Source organism: Mesoplodon mirus (assembly GCF_964341445.2).
Source record: "Mesoplodon mirus genome assembly, chromosome: 18".
NCBI lineage: Eukaryota > Metazoa > Chordata > Mammalia > Artiodactyla > Ziphiidae > Mesoplodon > Mesoplodon mirus.
The window spans coordinates 19,989,691-20,009,792 of record NC_138994.1 but is presented as its reverse complement, the minus strand read 5'-3'; the positions used below and the strand labels follow the sequence as shown (position 1 = coordinate 20,009,792).

At 50.4% G+C, this 20,102-nt stretch overlaps 1 protein-coding gene across 4 annotated transcripts in view; it reads right to left on the bottom strand.

The window, feature by feature from the left end:
- Window positions 1–20,102, bottom strand: part of SLC39A11 (solute carrier family 39 member 11) — a 290,857-nt gene that overhangs the window by 49,570 nt on the left and 221,185 nt on the right. For 3 of the 4 annotated variants that reach the window (XM_082605176.1, XM_082605177.1, XM_082605178.1), the window contains one exon: window positions 15,802–15,871. In XM_082605176.1, coding sequence (XP_082461302.1) covers window positions 15,802–15,871 — 70 coding nt within the window. Of the gene's footprint in view, window positions 1–3,736; window positions 4,177–8,357; window positions 8,497–15,801; window positions 15,872–20,102 lie in introns of those variants that run through there. The other variant, XM_082605179.1, reaches the window with a different exon arrangement.

Below are 20,102 nucleotides of genomic sequence, written 5' to 3'. Positions count from 1 at the left end.
TGGTCCTGGACCTTTTGTCTGAGGGTCCCTCCCTGAACAAAGATGAGATGAACCAAATATCTTCCCTTTCTCAGTTAATTAAAATTTAACAGAGAGAGGTATACTCAACGGACAGTGGTTGTTGGGCAAAGATATTATGGACTGACTGACTGCCTGCCTTATTGAGCTGTGCATTAAATGCAAAGAATGTACGTAAGTATGTGCATGTGAGTGTATGAGAGAGATTTTCTAGACCTTACTTCAGTTGTTCACTAGGCTGCTGGTTTTCTTGCTCTTAATCTCCTGTATCCTTTCAATGAATGTCCCTTTTCACTAGAGCTAGTTTCTGACCAATCTGAATTTAATCCCTTTATAAGTAACCTGCTTGTCCTACCTGGACAGTTTTGTGACATTTTATTTACCTTTGTAATTAAAAAAATTCCCGGGATATGTCTAACTGTGAGTTTCTTTTCATTAAATTTACCTGAAATGTGGTAAGTTCTCTTCCACTGCATCCTCAGACTTTATTTTCCCCCTGCAGGTCCCTAAAATTTTTCATTATAGCTTTGATTGTTGTTCCTATTCTAATTGATCTTGTTGCCCCTTTGGGAACACATGGAAATCTCAGCGTGATCTGTTCCACCAAACACACCTATTACTTGCCCTCTGTTTCATTTTAATCTATCTTTAATCTATCCTTTTCTGCTTCTCATTTTTTAAATAGAAAGTCATCTAAAAGGTAACAGGGAAAGAACATTTGATGTATTATTAGAACCAGCTAAAATCTTGGATATGGCCCTACCAGAAAGCAGTGCTCGTGATTCTGAGGTTTGCGTTTTTGGTCTGCTTTGAAAGGTTTCCAATGCTTTGCTGGGTGATAGGAGGAACCTTCCAGACAGCTTACAGGTCATCCTCCCCTGGAAAGCTGTAGCACTTCCCTGTTACTCCATCTATAAAGACCCTTGGTCAAAGGGTATGCTTTCATGCATTAAACTAAACCACAGAGGGAAACAAATTGAATTTTTACCTTGAAAGTCGATACCATGGGTCACAGTTGAGATATGATCAGCCAGCAGGATGGGACAGGCCAGGGAAGGCCAGGACCGACAATATGGACAGACTAGACGTTGTAGGAGTAATGGGGAGAGGTGAGGTCGGTGGGTATCAGGACAGCATGTAAGAAGAGTTAACCCCAGGGAGGAAAACAAAAGTCAAGATCCCGTTGATAAGGGGAAATGGGAGAAGGCAGTACCCATGAGGACGAACAGAGAAGCAGTTCAAAATTCATGCAGACAAGACAGTTTAAAGAGTCCATGTGGAGGTAAAGGTAGAGAAGAAGACGCAGGTTCAAGCGCGCAGAACATGCTATCTGAGCCTGGGGCAGTGAGGCTCAGCGCCCATGGAGTGCATGAAGGATGAGGACTTCTGTGTCCATAGACCAGGTAGCTAATGGGGTCAGGATCCAGGCTGAAGGAATTCATAGCCAGAACCTAAAACCCAGGTCAGAAACTGAGTATCAAGGTGGGAGCCAAGCACAGGGGAGGGGTCTGACAACGAGTCTCACTTCAATATTGTACATGCATCGTATACAGCAGGAACTACTCCTGCATTCTTTGACCAGAATGTAGATAGGAGAGTTTTGAGGGTAAGTGACAGGCCAACCAACTATCCCAGGGGAGGTATGGGTCATGAGCCATACTTTCCCTAGTACTGATTAGCAATTGCTAGGTCAGCATCTCCCTTGGAATCCCAATCTGTGTGAGAGGCACTAACATCTAGCTGTATAAATCCAAAAACATTAGGAGGTTTTCTAGTCATTCTCATCCCTTATATCTAATTGGACTCCAAGCATTACCCTGATGCTAAAACCAGACAAAGACAACACTAGAAGATAAAACTAGAGAGCAATATTTCCTATGAATATACATGCAAAATTCCTCAACCAAACCAAATATTGCAACGTATAAAAAAAAAGCTATACATCATAACCAAGGGAGATTTATCCCTGGAATGCAAGGTTGGTTTAACATCTGAAAATCAATGCAATATTCCATATCAATAGGATTAAAAAAATGAAAACCAAATAATTATCTCAATAGATGCAGAAAAAGCACTTGACGAAATCCAACACCATTTCATGATAAAAACCCTCAACAAGCTAGGAATAGAAGGGATCTTTCTTGACCTGACATAGAGTATTTATGAACAACCCACAGCTAACATCATGCATCATACTTAATGGTGAAAGACTGAAAACTTTCATCTTAAGAACATGAGTAAGACAAGGATGTCCACTCTTACCTCTTCTATTCAACATTATACTGGAGGTTCTAGCCAGAAATTAGATTTTTAAAAAAATAATTGAGGTATCTAGACTGGAAAGGAAAAAGTAAAACTACCCTTATTTAAAGATAACATGAGGGAGGGAGGGAGATGCATGAGGGAAGGGATGTGGGAACAGATGTATATGTATGACTGATTCACTTTGTTATAAAGCAGAAACTAATAAAAAATAAAATTAAAAAAAATAAATAAATAAAGATAACATGAGCTCATATATAGAAAATCCAAAGCGATCCACACACACAAAAAATTATCAGAGCTATAAATGAGTTCTGCAAGGCTTCAGGATAGAGCCCTCGAGCCACAACTACTGAGCCCACGTGCCACAACTACTGAAGCCCACGTGCCTAGAGCCCATGCTCTGCAACAAGAGAAGCCACCGCGATGAGAAGCCCATGTACCGCAACGAAGAGTAGCCCCCACTCGCTGCAACTAGAGAAAGCCCACGTGCAGCAACGAAGACCCAACGCAGCCAAAACAAAACAAAAAAAGATGAAAAGAGTTCTGGAGATGAAGAATATGATGGTTGCACAATAATGGGAACATACTTAATGACACAATCATACACTTAAAAATGGTTAATTTTATGCTATGTATAGTCTACCACAATTATAAATTTTAAAAATAAAATGAAACAAAACACCATGACAGGTTGAGAGAGACATCACAGAACAAAGGAAAAAGCTTTTTCCCTGCTTTTTGAACAAGAGAGCCTGCATTTTCATTCTGCATGAGGTCCTGCCAATTATGTGGTCTTTTGCCCTCCTGTAATAAAAAGTTTCTTTTATTGTCATTCACCTGAAATGCTAGCCTTAAGAGGATGCATCCTCTGAAGCGGTGCCTCTCTCCCCTGACTTAGGAAAGCCGTGGCCTTGGGAAGCATAACCCCCTTCAGAAGGGACAGTGGGAACAGGGTGGGGGGGGTCCCCTAAGCCGTTCTTCTCCACTTTCCTTCTAGAGCCGTGGTTCTCACGCCATGGGGTGCAACCCAGCACAGGGGACTATGTTGAAAATGCTGATTTGCCCTCCCACACCCCACCCTGAGATGGTCAAGGGCGAAAGCTGGCCTGGAGGGGGCTGAGGTCAATGTGCCAAACAGAAGGCTCGGGCCGCAGCAGTTCCAGGTGCCAGGCTGGGTCAAGGGGCATTTTGGCCAGTGGTCTTGAGCAGGCAGCAATGGTCTGACATTAGGGAATGATGTGGCCTTGGGCAAGTCACTGTCCTTCTGTTTCTCTCGTGCATGAAATGAGGCTCTCTGAGGCCTCTGCCAGAGCCAATGCCAAGTCAGAAGGTCATCACGCATTTGCAACATGATGTTTGTAACTTGGCCTCTGTGACTATTTTCATCACTTCCCCCTTCCCTGCACTGAAAACTAAGTCAGGCCCTCAGTCTCCTGCAAAACCTCACCCCACCCCCTGCGCAGGTCCAGGGCCACCTCCGACTCCCCTACCTGCAGGCAGGCAGGCATGACATCAAGCAAACAGGGAGCTGGGTGGAGGCCCCCAGCCCTCGGTTCTGGGCAGAACTAAGAACCCGACGACCTATCTGACGGACTTACACCAAAGAAAGGAAATGTGTCTTTTAAGAACAAGTGAGAAGCCGATGACTGAAGTCCCAAAGAATTTTGTGGTTGGACCTTTTTTTCTGTTGTTTGTTTTCTGGCACAATCTGTCTCTGTTTCTGAGCCGAGGGCCGTGTTCCCCGTGACAAAGGCCTCTTTCTTATGACAGTTTAATAGCTCCAATGCAGGGGACAGCCCGGACTCCCGCGGGCCAGCGTCTGAAGGCGGCCTCTCAGGAAAGGAGAAAGCTGCTGCTTTCCTCCAGTTGGGGTCAAATTGAACTGAGAGAGGCCTAAGGAAAAAAAAAAAAAAAACCCAAACAAAACCAAACCTGAGCCTCCTTTTGAAATAGGAAATGAAGACCAGCAAAGGGGTGGGGAAGACAAAATGCATCGGGATAGAGAAGAGGATGGATTCAAGAGTCCTGCTCAGAGCTTTCCATCCACCGCAGGAGGAGGTGAAGAAAGCCTAGTGGGGCTTGGAAGATGTGGATGGAGACTGGAGAGACCCCATCTATCGGTCCCCTGTGGCCACTGTAACCAAGGACCACAGATTGGGTGGCTTAAGACAACAGAGATTTATTCTCACGGTCCTGGAGGCTAGATGCTCAAAAGCAAGGTGTCAGCAGGGCCACGCTCCCTCTGAAATCTCTAGGGAAGGATCCTTCCTTAGCTCTTCCAGCTTCGGGTGGCGGCTGGGAGCATTTCTTGGCCTGTGTCACCCTGATCTCTGGTTCCATCACCACATGGCCGTCTCCCCTCGGGGTGTCTCTGCGTTGTCACCCGGCATCCTCCTCTGTGTGTGACTTTTCTCCTTGTCGAATAAGGACACCAGTCGTATTGGATTTAGGGTCCACCCTAATCCACTGTGACCTGATCTTAACTCTCTACATCTGCAAAGACCCTCCTGCCAACTAAGGTTACGTTCCAGTACTGGGGGTTAGGACTCAACATTCTTTTCTGGGGGATGCCATTCTACTACAACACCATTGTTCTAAAAACCTGGCACCCCCCCCACCTCCCCTTGTCCTGGAGCCTGTAGGCAGGTAACTCGTGCTGGGGAGCTCTAGCCTCCCAGTGACCCAGCCCACCCGTCCGTCCACTTTCCAGGAGGTGAGGCTGGAGGTTGGTCATGACCTAGCAGCCGCCCGGAGCATCTTGGTGCCGTCTCTTTGCAGTGCTCTCTTCTCTCTCCCTCTCCCCTCAGCCCTTGCTGCCTGGAGGCACCTGGCAAGGGTTACGGTTCCCTACTGTGGCAACAAATGCCAGGAGTGATGTGCCACACGATCTTGAACATGTATGTCTGCTGCCAGTGAGGCTGGCTGGAAACCTGCCCCTCCCTGAAGAGCTTTCACATCTGCTTCTGTTTCCCAACTCGCCCAATGAGACATGATTTGAAAGACACACTGGACAGTGGAACCAGAACTCCTAGAGCTGACGCTCAAAGCGCTTACAATGGGAAGTTACACACTTTTTACAACGGCGCTGACCTCCTTTGCTACACCACTTTGGGGGGCAGTTTTCAAGCCTCTACGGTCATAGGAGGCAGGAGGATGTCAGGGTTAAGGGCACAGGCTGCAGGGCCAGGCTGCCTGGGCTCAAATCCTGCCTCTGACCTCACTCCCTTGTGCCTTTGGGCACATCCTGCATCCATAAAATGGGCACAGTGATTTCTCCCTCACAGGGGTCTTTAAGGATTAGTGAATTCCCCAGGAGTCAAGGAGCACAGGATCTGCACATGGAAAGCACTCAGTAAATGTTAGCTTTCGTGACTGTCCCATGATTGCCAGAGGCAAGGGTGGCGTGAGAGAGCCAGCAGGGGCAGAGGTGTTCATTCACGGGCTTCCCAAAACATATCACCTGCCGTAAGCATGACCTCAGGGAAAGTTCCCGGGCTCTGAGTCCTCCCCTTTTTACTGGGATGGCAGTAAAGACTGAGCAGTGCATGTAAACAGCCCCTAAAGGCAGCCACTAGTGCCACGTGGTGAACCCACCGATGCACCCAAGCTGCCTGTCTTGGCTGGCCCGGCAAAATGCAGGGCAGTCAACGCCAGCAGCCCAACTGAACGCTGCCCACGGCTCTGAAAAGCACAGTTGCTCTCGGCCTCTCGCCGCTTGTAACAAGCTGTCCAGGAGGATGGACTGGGCAGCGATGGGACTAGAGGAGGGAAAGATCTGTGTCACCTCCAGCGCCTGGGAAAGCCACAGAGAAACGACACTGCTGTTCTCAAAGGGCCTTGCGGGGTCCGAGCCTCCCCTGAAGCCTGCTTCAGGCTAAACAGAGTGCACGTTGTGTAGAGATTGGTCCCCCGTGCCAAGACAGCCAACCCTGTCGCCAGGGACTTGGGTGGAGGTGGCCGGGGGCCGTGGAGGGGGAGGGGGCCTGGCATAAACGGCTCCTTGTGCTGCTGATGGAGAGGGGCTGCCTCTGGGCAGACGCAGGAGGGCACTCAGGGCCTCCCTCCTTGTTCTGGGCATGTAACTTGTGTGGTGACACGGGGGGGCCTGAGACTGAGTCCAGGGAACTGGGCGTGGGGGGGGGCAAGAGGGAAGCAGCAGCTCGTGCCGTCTGGAGGGGGCTGCCCGCTAGAACACCATCTGCAGAATTCAGGAGGGCCGTCCAGGCCGGGTGCAGAGCAGCCCACCCCCAGTCCGGTCCTGGGTCCCCTGTAGGGTAGAGAAGAGGCTCCAGGTGAGGGTGCGGGATGGACAAATAGCTACATTCACTGAGCAGGCGCAGAGCAAGAGTCAACCAGCACGCCAACTCCGCGCTGAGACACGACAGCAAGATCAGCCTGGGAGGGCCAAGGCGGGGTGGGGGGGGACGGAGGAGAGGGTACTAAAGTCTAGTGTCGGGCATGGAGCCCACGCCACGGGAGAGCAGAAGCAACTCCTAGAGACCACGGAGTCCTGGACCCGGACCTCTGGCCTGCGTGCTGGGTCCACACAGACTGTGGAAGCCGCTTCTGAACTGGTTCTCTTTCGGGGTGGGGGGGTGAGGGGGGACAGGGAGCTCTTGTCCTGGAGCCCGGGCTGGGACAGGGGTGGGCTGGGCATCTCTCTGGAGTGTAGTGTCTCAAACAGGCAGGCCAGGAAGCAAACATCACAGCCGCATCGTATACAGCCTTCCTACCTGCCGGCCCTGTGCCGGGGCTTTGCACATATAAACTCAGTTAATTCTCAGAACGATCTGTTGAGGTAAAAACGATTATTATTCTTATTTTGCAGATTAGGAAACGGAGGCACAGGGAAAAAAAGAAAAAAAAGCAACGCATCAAAGTCACACAGCCGGTAAGTGGCAGAGCCGTGTGTGCAGCAGGTTGCCTCGCTCCGGAATCCAGGCTGTTCCATACCCTCCCCCCCACCCCCAACAACGCACCTACGCAAAAGGAAGCTCAGCGGGAAGCGAGACCTGCCTGCCCACTCCCCGCGGGCTCTGTCACTCAGCCTCTCATGGTGGCCAAAGCACCTCACAGGCCACTAGATGCTCCAGGAAAAGCTAGGTCCTCAGCCAGAGACCTAGGAACATACCTGGCCCTTCGCCTTACCAGCTCTGAGGCTGTGGACAGAGTACCTCTCGGTGCCTCAACTTTCTTGTCTGTAAAATGGGGCAACTCACGGGTCCTTCCCCCATGAGTCTTCTCATGGAAAAGCCAACAAGAGAATGAAGGGCGAGGACAGCACAGAACGGAGCACACGGCAAGCACACGGCGGAGACCACCTATGCTTGTAACACTTGGCATTCCTGTGGTTTAAGGCCCGAGAGGAAGGCGATGGGCCCTGGGAAGGGCTCCGGCTATGATGATGTTGTTTGGGGAATGGAATTTTCAAGGTTAAAATAAACTCTTGGCCAAATCTGGATCCTTTTGTTTTGGCATAGAAGGTCATTTTTTAAACTCCCTTCCTCAAAGAGTTAAATTTAGAGTTACCATACAACCCAGCGATTCCACTGCTTGGTATGTACCCAAGAGAAATGAAAACCTATGTCCACACAAAAACCTGTATGCCAGTATTCACCACAAAACTATTTGTAATAGCCAAAATGCTGAAACAACCCAAACCTCTGTCAACTAACGTGGTACGGCCATACAACAGAATATTCTTCAGCCATGAAAAGGAGTTACAACATGGTTGAACCCGGAAAACAGGATGCTAAGTGGAAGAAGCCAGACATAAAAGACCACACATGGTTTGATTCCATTTACATGAAATGTGCTGAATAGGCAAATCCATAGAGACAGAAAGTAGACTCATCCGTGGTTGCCAGGGCCTACGAGGAGGGTGGGAGGGGGACTGACTGCTCATGGGTGTGGGGTTTCTTTTGGGGGTGACGAGAATGTTCCGGAAGCAGAGAGTGGTGACGGCTGCACAGCTCTGCGGCTGTGCCCTGGGAGAAGCGGGTGGATAGAAGGGGAGGATGCAGGAGGCGGGGACTAAGTCGCTCCCAGGTAGGATGCGGTGCTCAGCTCTTTACCGTCCCGTCTGGAAGCCGGCCCGGGTTGACTCTGAGTTTGCTCACAGCTGGGTGACATGCGCCTGCATTCCAGGGCTCCCGGCTCAACGGTGCCATTCGGAGCCAGGTAGGAGGCTTCATTCCTGCTGCAGCATCCACCCTGCATGAACGGCGGGGATGGGGAAAGAGAAGGCAGCCTGGGAGCCATCCCTGTGGGCACCTGGCCTTCTGCCCGGAGTCCAAATGGGGTGGGGTTGGATGGATGGTGACAAGGTCGGAGTCGCGAGCTGCCCTCACACAGGCACTGCTCAGCCACCTCATTCCCCAGAGGGCCACGTCCCAATCCTGCAGCCCTAGCCAACAGCCCCGAGTCCCACGGGCGCCCCAGCTCAGAGCTGGGAGAGGGCGCTTCGCGCCTACCGCTTCTGGCTGCCGCCCCTGCCCTCTGGGAACGCGGCTGCGCCACATCACGGGGCCTGGGGAGCGCGGGTCCCGGTCCCCTTCCCCATCCCCATCCCCCCAGGGCAACCCCGGGGCCTCCCTGACTGGGTCCTCAGGGCTCCCCGCGTGCGCAGCTGCCGGCAGGGGGAGCTCTACCCCTCCCCACGTGTGAGCACCTGCTTTCTTCGCGGCCCTGGGAGCAGAGAACAAGGGTCTGGAGTCGCCTGTGTTCCTTGACTTCTCTCAGCTCACACCGCAAACCCCGTTTTGGGCAAATGAGCGTATTTCATGGGTGTCCGTGTAAAGATTTACACCCTGATATTACCCTGTCCTATAGCCCCCATTTCCACACAGCAGTGGGAAAAAAATTAATCAATTAAATGGAGTTTCATCTCTTCCAGGATCAGATTCTTTCCCAAGCTAAATTGCTCTCTTTTTTGGATAAAACTAGGAATTCAGGAATCAAGATCCCTCCCGAGGCTGTGACTTCCTGTCTCCCCACCCCGAGATGGCTTCTGTGTACACGGAAAGATGACAGGGAAGAAAAACACAAAAGAAAATAATAAAAAAAATCATCCTGGTTTAGAGAAACTGGATTTTCAACATAGATTAAAAGACAGTAGTAATAAAAAAAAAAGACAGTAGTAGAATAAATTGGAGAGTCAAGGTCATCTTTTTGCATTAGCCAATGGGACTTAACAGACTAATTTGTATTAAGAACATCATTACATATTATTATTGCACAAGGTTTTCATGAATTTGAATGGAGCAAGAAAGAGAGAGAGAAGTAAGTTCCTGTCCGGGGGCAGAAAGGACTTTGTTCTATCCTGAGTTTACGAACTAATTTTTGGTGATTAATACAATTTCTAAGAGAGTGATTGGCAGTGAGCAGCTTTCTCTCAACGCCTTTACTTTGAAAAATATAAAAGGTGGCATTTCTACATCAGTCTTCACATGCCTGGGGGACATTTTTATTGTCCCACAAAGCCTGGTGGTCTTAGAACCACAGATGCAACCCACCTCTCTCATGTGACACACGTGGAAACTGAAACCTCGGTAGTAGGAGCCAAAGACGCGGGCGGACCGCCAGGTGCGTGTTACCCAGAGTCAAGCTATGACGTCCCACTACCGCACGGGGGCACTGTCTGCCAACCATGGCCTGCCCTCCACCACTGCCAAATGCTCTTAATAATTCAAGGTAAGGCGAGCAGCTGTGTGGGAGGACCTGAAAGAAGTTGCGGGAAGGAGCTGTCAGTAGATGACTCTAGAATTCCAGGCAAGGTGGTTTGATGGGTACAAGAGAAGGGCTTGTTTGCATACACTAAAATGGATCTGCTAAAGTGCCACCTGCTATTGCAAATAAGCAACAGTGCAAGAATTTGCTTCCAATTCTGCTGACGTGATGGAAGGGAGGGGTGGAGGGGAGGACAGCATGGGTGTGGCTGGCTGAGTCAGAGTGTGTCCTCACGCCGGGGTTCCACGTCTCAGGCCAGAGACCACTCTCCAGGGAGCCTAGGCTGGGCTTTGGCTCCCGCCTCCCCGCCGAATGGTGAGACCTAGTTCAGTGGGCAGGAGGGGGTCAAGATGGGCAGCCTTGAGGAAGAGACGGTCTCATCTGGGAACTTGGTCCTGCCACAGGGAGGCCTGGGGACACTGGGAGAGCAGCCTGCTCCTTAAGAGACGCTTGGGAGAACTCTAATGAGAAAGCGCATCTTTTATTTCCCTAAATCCCCTCCCTCCCCCTGCAACGTGTTTCCCTGAATAAACTTGAGCGGAAGTAGGGGGACAACTTGCACAGGTGGATGCACACATACAGGTCTACACCCAGAGACGTACCCATCGACTGCTTGTCCTTGTTTCGAAACAGATGGCTGCTTGGCTGATTCGCAGCTGCTGTCTTAAACGAGCGTTGCTATTTCAGCAGGCATAACTGGTTTAGAAGCCAGGCAGAAAGACATACCTGACTTTTGCTGTACTCTTTGATCTGAGGGGCAAACACACCTCTTAAAATTAATTTTGATGCCTGCATGTGTAACCCTAAGAGCTATGTGAGGTCTGAATGCAGGCTAAGCTACCAGGCATCCTTTACTAAGTGTCTGGGTGTTGGTTAGCAGTGGCTGGTCGGGGGGGCTCAGCAGAAAAAAAAAAAAAAATCCAGCCTGTGCTCTGTGGCTTCCGCGTGGTGCGGCGTGAGGCGTGCGGCCAGCGTTCTCTGCCCGAGCCTGCTCCGGGATGCCTGCGGTACCTGTCGGTCAGGGTGTACTGTTGGATTACAAACGCCTCTCGACTTGTGCTTAAGTCAAAGCTTAAGTAGGAAGCAACGCGGGAGGCGAAATGTTGAAGCATAAATCACCTCGCTCTCCCTGCTGGTTTGAATTATGCCTGCGACCGAGTTAAGTGAGAACTGAGGGCATGCTTCCTCTCCGGAGCACGCGTGCTCTGGATGTAATGACACTTCAGAAAGGAAAAACCGCTGAAGCAGCCAACTCCCCAAGGACGGGAGGTCTGAAGAATTCCTTTGCGGTGAAACCCAAAGAAATTGCTGTGGGACCAGATCAGAAAGAAGAAAGCTGGGTTTCCCTTGAACTACAGGCTGCCCTTTGCTGACTGAGCCTCGTCAACCTTCAGGGGATGTTGAATTCTGAAGGGATCCCCCCACGATGTAGGCTATCTAGTGCAGGAGGAAGGTGGACCAGGTGGAAGAGGGCCGGGGGCGGGGGCCCTCCATATAGGTGATGAAATAACAACATCAGAACACTAGATGGCAGCAGCCGTACACAAATTATATGCTGGGGACATACCTGTCCTCTTTCCTGGTGTCAGAGCCTTTGATGGGGAACTTGGGCATGGCTGTGTTCCAATAAAATTTCATTCACAGAAGCGTGTGTGGGCCAAATTTGTCCCACACGCCATCATTTGCCGACCCCTCTGCTAAATGAACAGAGAACTCTCTCTGGCTCAGCTAGCTTGGTCCACACATCCCAGGCATTTGCCAGCCAACTCTTTTCTTTTCCCGAATCCATGCAGACACCCATCCCTCCTTCCCTCTCAGCCCCTTTCAGCTGCCTATGTGATTACTTATGTCTCCCGAACTTGAATTCTCCCTCCCACACGACAAGAGAATCGGCTGACAAATGCTGCCTGTTCTGCATTTAAAACGCTTCCTTCCCATCAATCTCTCTTCATTCCCACCATCATCAACTCATCCCTTATCCTCTTCGCAGCTGCTATAACACATAGCAGTGGTGTCAACAGCATCTGTTCAATTGCTGGGTCCTTCACACGGATCTGTCTACCTCTTCCCCCCAAAAGTATTCCGTTGAGCCAGATTAAGGTTTAAATCTCCTCTTGGGCTTTAACATTGCTGGGCACTGGAACCCACCAAGGCTGTCAGCCTCTTGCTGAAGAACGCACTTTTTCTTTGGTCTTCAGTCTTACTTCCACAAAGCGCCAAACGAATCCCATCTCAGTGACATCACCCACCCGCCAGCTCGCAGTACTAACTGCCCTTATCACCTCCGCTTCTCCAGGTGGACAGCCGCCAGGCTCCTGTTTTAAGGCCACCCATTCTATGAAGCACCCCTGAGATGGGGGAAGACCTTGCCCTTTGTCCACTGGTTTCTTAGGTAATTTGGTTTGCAGCCCTCCCTGTGCTCATCTTATGGCACCTGAGGGTTTCACTGCCCACTAACCAATTATTTTAGCTATCTTTTTTGTTACTGACTTTCAATTACATTGCACTGAGGTCAGGGTGTGGTCTGAATGGTATCGATCTGGGGGTGTTCTGACTTTCTCTGTGGCACAGTACTGTAATCAGTTTTGGGAAACATACACACATGTGCTTGGAAAGAATGTTTAAGTTTTTCTAATTGCTGGGTTGGGGGTCTACATATGTCCATCATGTACAGTTGCTAACACTTTATCAGTGTCAGATAAGGGAATGGTGCTCCCCACCAGGACTGCAGTTTTGTCTGTTGTGCCCTGCAATTCCGACAATTTTTCTTGAGCATTTTGAGGCTGATGTTGCTAGAAGCGTACAGATGCGGGATCGTTCTGTCATCCCGGTACATTGTTTCTCTTTTCATTAAGTACTGACCTTTATTCTTTCTGTGGCTGTCTGCCTTGGAGTCAGCTTGGTCTGATACTGAAACTGTAATACCTGCTTCCTTTCGATCAGCATTCACTGTGCGTCTTTTTTCATTCCTCTACCTGCCACCTTTGCATGTTGTGCTTTAGGTGTGTCGCTTTGTTAATTACATAGCATTGGAATTCTAAAAAGCAAAACCTCGCTCTTTCAAAAGATGTATTTAATCGTCTGGTGACTGTTTCTGCACCCTTCCCCTCAGTATTAGCCTGTTTTCTCCTTTTTTTTCTCCCTCCCTCCCTCCCTCCCTCCTTTCCCTCCCACGAAACCCTGGTCTGCAGCATGAGCTAAGGGCGGAGAAGGCTTACAAGCCTTGCCTGGGGGCTGTTCTGAGTTTTACCACTGAAGGGTAAGGTCAGAGGAATTTGAAAGGAAGAACCCAAATCACAAACTATATATGGATTTGTAAGTGGGGAAGACAGGCTGAAGGAGAGGGTCTGCATGAGGTCACCCTCTTTCCCTCTCTGTGGCCTTCATGGACATGCTCTCCCTCCACCCCTACTCCTGATACCCTGGACACAGTGGTGATGGGGGCAGAGCTCTAACGGCTCTGCCCACCGGCTGTGACGGGGGTGGGTGGAGTGTAGGGGCATAAAAGCCCCCAAGGATGCTTGTTTAACAGAGGGTTTTATGAGGCTGAAAATACCCAGTCCAGCACCCCAGCCCGATCCCAGCTGGAGAGTCCCGTTGAGGGTTTATGTAACTCAGAGAGGATCTGTCTGGTCTAGGGAAGGGGGGAGTTGGGTTGGAAAGGCTTTCGCTCTGCTTTCTTCAGAAACATCAAGATTACCAGAAAGTGCAGGTGATAGAATAGAGGGACATGGGAGTTGACATCTTGAGGTTGCAGGAGACATGGTGCCACCAGACAGGAAGCCTGGCCCGTGAGCGCAGGGCGTGGGGCTGGGCTGTCACTTGCCGGCACAGACATTTCTGGAGCATGTGCAGCTCCCCGAGTTCTGGGAGGACCTGGCCCTTGGATGCTTAAGGGGTCAGCCCCGCAGGGCATGACGAATCACAATCAGCCCTGGATTCTGGTGACATTTCTAACATTCTAAAGGCTTCTCCCCATCCACGGCTCCTGTGATTTTCACCATAGGCATCTTGTTACTGATGACCCTGGAGTCAGGGCGAGGAAGTGACTTGGGAGCCCGACAGGCAAGAAGAAGAATTGAGAACAGAGAAGGTCTCAACCTAGGACTGCGCCAGCCCGCACACGTGTTCGGGGCTTCGTGGAGCAGACCCGTCCCTCAACACGAAGCATTAGAATTCAGTGACTACAGCGACACACGGGGGCCCCAGAGCAGCTGAGGGAATCGAGAAACGGAGGTGATGGGGTGTAAAGAGGCCCCACGCAAGGCTGGGAACGAGGGAAGAGGGGAGAAAGGGATTCCGTGAGGAATTAGATCCTGGCAACCATGATCCACAGACACAGGGCAGATCATTAAAGGAGGCAGTGCCATTGCCTTAGGCGGGTAAAAAGTAGAGTTTGAGATTATACCAGTCAGAGGGCAGTGGAGTGAGAAATGTGTGGTTTCGATACAGAAACCAGTGGCCCCTGGACCATCTCTTTGACCCGAATTATGTTTTCAAAATAATTGTGACTTCGAGCACCTTCTAGACAGCGTGTGCTGTGTCTGTTCGAAGTTCACCTCTGTTCTTGCCACTCCCAACTGTCTCCACCTGCCTGTCTGCACTTACTTGTTACCTCTTAGTTCTCTACAGGCATCTGAGTTTGCCGCCCTTGAACAGAAGGCTCCACCCGCCCTCCTTCAGCCTGGAGGCTGTAGTATTCGTGGTTTTGTGGGCACAGGTGGACCAGGTAGCTTATCTCTGTGATGCCTCTTTATGGTCCCAAGGCTGTAGCCTTATCTAGGCCCTGTAATTCAACAGAGGGAGAGGAAAGGAAGAATCTACAAGGCCTGCTGATTGTCTAGGGAAGACGAAGGGAAATAGGAAGCCGAGGACGACAGTGAGTTTGGCTTGGTCGACCGGGTACCAGGTGATGATGGGGTTTTGCATGACAGCAGATGGGGACACGGGTGCGGGGATCCTGCGGAACACCCAAGCGGAGACCTATGGATGGGGGCCGGACCCGTAAGAATAAGTTCGGGAGAAAAATCTAGGCAGAAGATCAACTTGGGCATCACCAGCAAACAGACGGAAAATAAAGCCACGGGCATGGGGCAGAGTCCCCAGAGAGAGTGCGCTAAGTGAGAAGAAAGGGTGCCCTAGAGGTGGAGCGCTGGGGGACATCAACATTTCAGGACAGGCCGTAGGGCACGAACCTGCAGAAGAGCCTGTGAAGGAGCAGACGGAAGGGGGAGGAAACCAGGAGAGGCCAGTGGCCAGAAAGAGAAAGCGAGGGCTCCTAAAGGAGAGAGCGGTGAGGAGTGTCGGCTGCTGCCTTCGAGGTACAGCTGGCCCTCTGGGTCCTGCCATCCCCCCATGGCTGAGTGCGCGGATGTGGAACCTGCGGATGCAGGATCCGTGGATACCGAGGGCCGACTGTGGTACTCGAGCATTCGAGGATTTTGGTATCCGCCGGCGGGTCCTGGAACCAGTCCCGCCAGGACACTGTCTTTATCATGTACTTATACATTTAAAGCGTTTGGAGAACAGCATGAGATTATATTCATGGTTGGTTTTCAAAACGGTTACCCATCAGACAGCTCATTGGAAAAACGTGGTGTAAACCTGCCTCTTGACAGAGTACCTCTCTCAGGTATGAGCTTCCCTGACCTCCTCCTCGCCTCCGCCAGTCAGACCTGGGGGGCTGGGGCTGCTGCACAGTTATGTGCAGAGAGCTCACCCGAGGCAACAGGCACTTCCGGGCACCACGGGGTGCAGTGCCACGCTCTAAGGCACTAGATGTCGGCTTACCTTGCGCTCTCAAAGGTAGCAGATGCCGTCTTTTCTACAGCCCCAAATCCAACTCCAACAGCAAGACCCTCTGAAACAGACATAAAAAAGTACGATGGGTTAGGAATCATTTTTCTATAATACATGAATGTAGAATCGAAGCTTGCTCAGAAGCCAAAGCCAGCAGACTCCTGTGGGCTGGATTAGCACTGCTGTCCATTCGGGGCTGGGTGATGGCCCGACTCGCTTGGTGGGGGAACCCCTGGGACACCACGGAAAGAGTTACACAGTTCATCACATTGGCAAATCCCCTGGTCTTTTTTGCATACTTTATAGTTACTCAACAGGCTTATACTTAATCAGCTATTAAGAGCAAGCAGTTTCTTCACTTCTTCCATAAGAAATCAGAACAACAGTATTTTTTTTTTTTTTTTTTTTCTTTTTGCGGTATGCGGGCCTCTCACTGCTGTGGCCTCTCCCGTTGCGGAGCACAGGCTCCGGACGCGCAGGCCCAGCGGCCATGGCTCACGGGCCCAGCCGCTCCGCGGCATATGGGATCCTCCCAGACCGGGGCACGAACCCGTATCCCCTGCATCGGCAGGCGGACTCTCAACCACTGCGCCACCAGGGAGGCCCCAGAACAACAGTATTTTGATGTGAAGCAATACAGGTTAAAAGCAGATCTTGCTAAGGCTAATCTCTGAAATGGGTGCACCGCTGTATTTGCAAATGCAAGTAAAAGAACTCCAAAAAAAAATGGATCTTACATTTTTGGGGCTTCCCTGGTGGCCCAGTGGTTAAGAATCCGCCTGCCAATGCAGGGGACACAGGTTCAAGCCCTGGTCCGGGAAGATCCCACATGCCGGGGAGCAACTAAGCCCGTGTACTACAACTACTGAGGCTGCACTCTAGAACCCGCGAGCCACAACTACTGAGCCCACGTGCCACAACTACTGAAGCCCGCGTGCCTAGAGCCCGTGCTCCGCAACAAGAGAAGCCACCGCAATGAGAAGCCCACGCACTGCAACGAAGAGTAGCCCCCGCGTGCCGCAATGAAGACCCAATGCAGACAAAAATAAATAAATTTATTTTTTAAAAATGGATCTTACATTTTAAAATGTCATTGGATTCTTCCATTATGTGTTGATTTTGCAACTAGAAACTAGAAGTTTTTGAGTCCTAGAGTTAATTTGAATTTGACTGTTTTAATCCTTTTTATTAATTACAAAATGCTTGCCAAAAAAAAGGTTCATCCCCATCACTACGTCACATAAGATTGCACGAGGCTGCCAGTAACAGAAAATCCACAGAACAGTAGCTTCAACCAAGGGTCAGCAGACTATAGCCCAGGGGCCACATCCAGCCCACTGCCTGTTTCTGTATGGCCTGCAAGCTAAAAATGATTTTTTTCCCATATATTTATTTTATTTATTTATTTTTGGCTGCACTGGGTCTTCATTGTTGTGCCCGGGCTTTCTCTAGTTGCGGCAAGCGGGGGCTACTCTTCGTTGCGGTGCGCAGGCTTCTCATTGCGGTGGTTTCTCTTGTTGCGGAGCACAGGGTCTAGGCGCGTGGGCTCAGCAGTTGTGGTGCACGGGCTTAGCTGCTCCGTGGCATGTGGGATCTTCCAGGGCCAGGGATGGAACCCGTGTCCCCTGCATTGGCAGGCAGATTCTTAACCACTGCGCCCCCAGGGAAGCTGTAAAAATGCTTTTTACATTTTTAAATAGTCAAAAAAAAATCAAGGAAAGAATATTTCATGACACGTGAAAATTATATGTATTTCAAAATTTACTGCCCATAAATAAAGTTTTATTGGCACACAGCCATGCTTGTTTGTTGATGAATTGTCTGTGACTGTTTTGTGCTATGTCAGCAGAGTAATGAGAGACCAGATGGTCTGAAAACCTAAAATATTTACTATGTGGCCCTTTAAAGAAAGAGTTTGATGACTCCGGACCTAAACACATAGGGTTTTATTAGCTCGTGCAACGAGAAGTCCAAGGTTGATATGGTGGCCCAATGATGTCATCACAGACATTGACGATCCATCCTCAAATGGCAGGGACTCTTACAGTCTGCTCTGAGATGGTGTGACCATAGTGTAGCCTGAAGCTTGGGGATGGACAGATGATCTTCCAAGTCCTGTCCAGTAGGAGTGAGCTTGCCAAGTTCACCAACGCCCTGATCAAATGTGGAAGAGCCGTGCTGGTCTGCATATATCTGATAGAGGGGTAAGAAGGGCTATGAAAAAGAAAGAAGGAAGGGAGGGAGGGAGGGAGGAAAGGAAGGAACTGCCCCAGTGGTCTGGGATCAATGGTGTAGAAGCACAATGTTAGGACCCCTCTCTGACATCTATGGGGCAGTGCAACCCCAATCCAAATAGGAAAGAGAATAACCAATATTTGTCAAAATCAAGACCAAGGGCTTGAGGCCAGGAGGAACTTTTGTTGTGAAGAGGGAAGAGGTCAAAATCTACCGAGTGAGAAGGGCATGTCTTCTTTTGGGATTCACTGTCCTTTAAACTGCCCCTTTTTGTCCGTGTGTCCTGTTTAGCTGGAGCGGGCCCAGGACACTGGGATTATAATAATGGCTCTGGGTGGCTTGTCCCATGGTGAGGTCAAAGAGCTCACCTGTGATCCAGTTTGGTTCGCCAGGAGACCACCATGAGGGCTGGAGCCCAAAGACCCAGCTAAAGCGTGAAGTGTTCCATTTTGCCTCACCTTACCCTTACGCTCTGTGCTTTGGTCCCATGGGGACCTTGTGGGGCAGCTGTGGCCCCTGGAGGCTGTTGGTTAAGCATCTGGGATTCTGATGCCTCAGCAAACATCTCCCCACATTTCTCGTAACAACCAACCATGGGGTACAGAGTCCTAGGACTTCAGAGGTGGAGGAAACCCCCAGAGACCACCTGGCACGACTCCTGGGTCACTGCCAGATCCAGAAGCCAAGGGTTTGGGAGTCTTGCCAAAACCAGACAGCAGGATGGAGGCTCCTGGGCCCGGGCTCCCTGCGTGCATGACACACACCACAGCAGGCTGCAGAGAGGCCCCCGCTACAAGCTCTTGGCTAAAGGAGCAGCCGAGTCAGCACTGCCAGAACAGCCAGACTTTTCAAGATCAAGGTTTTAAAATTTTATTTTTAAGGTGCCTGATATCAATTCTTAAGAAAGGCTGAGTCTTCATCCACCAAGCCTATCCTCTAGGATGACTCTAGGTTCCAAAGTAGGCCTTGTGTTCAAGACCTTAGTCTCTCTGTGGTCTTTCTCTGGAGAAATGAGGGGCTGGCGGCCCTTTCTAGGCCATGCCCCGAGGTAGAAGCTCATGAACTAAAGGTGGGAGCCGTCACCTCCACTCTATGGATCAGAGAGGAAAGGTAACGATGGGCTGGTCTGAGTGCCCAGCTGGGCTCAGATTCTGCGGTCCAGGCTCCTCATTCTTTATAGCTGCTTTGTCCTTTTCTTTCTCTTTCAGAAACTTCCTGAGGGTGGGCACTGCAGAAGCCACCACTCCAGGGAGGGGGGTGGATACAAGTTCAACACTTTCAGGTTTGCCTGATGCATCTGACAAGCTTCAAAAAGAATGAGTGTCCTAGGTGAGGTGCCGGATATTGCCGAGAGCTGAATTTCAGGATGGGCTAGGATGAATATATCTAAGGGTTTCAGGCATCCTTGCCACTGGGAAGGAGGCAACCTCCTTTTGTGCAGCCCTTGCATCTCAGGAGTTGTCCATGGTCCTGAGAAGATCAAGTCAGAGGACACCTGAGGTGCTTCCATCTGGCCCCTCTCCTACCTTCGGGGAGCCCAGTGTTTACAAGCCTGCTGTTCTTCACCTTGTTTTGTACCAACAGGGCCCAGACCACAACCCACTGCCATCGATAAGTGTGGGTCTGCAGGGCGAGGGTCTGCACCAGGTGTCAAAAGCTAGGCAGAGACTGGCCAGGGGTTTCCTGACATCAGAGGGGCAAATCCCTCCCTTTGAAAAAAACTTGCATTTCTAAACCATAAACAACAGCTGGTGGCTCTTTTGTTAAAGATTTTGCTCTAAGTAGTCATTTTAATGTTCATGATAGTGCGGTCCTGAGGACAGGACTTAACATTAACTGGCAAACTAACCCTTTCTAGTTATTTAGCAAGCAGCCAGCAGCACTTGGCTTACTAATGCTCACAGCGGCTCATTAGGTTACCCGACTAATGCAGGAGAGAAAGGGATCGCCCACAGTGACACAGCATCAAGGGTCAGAACCAGGCTTGACCCTCAGTCCCCACCCCCGGCCCCCCACCACCCCAGGTGGCTGACATGGGCTGTGGCTTTCTCCCAGGT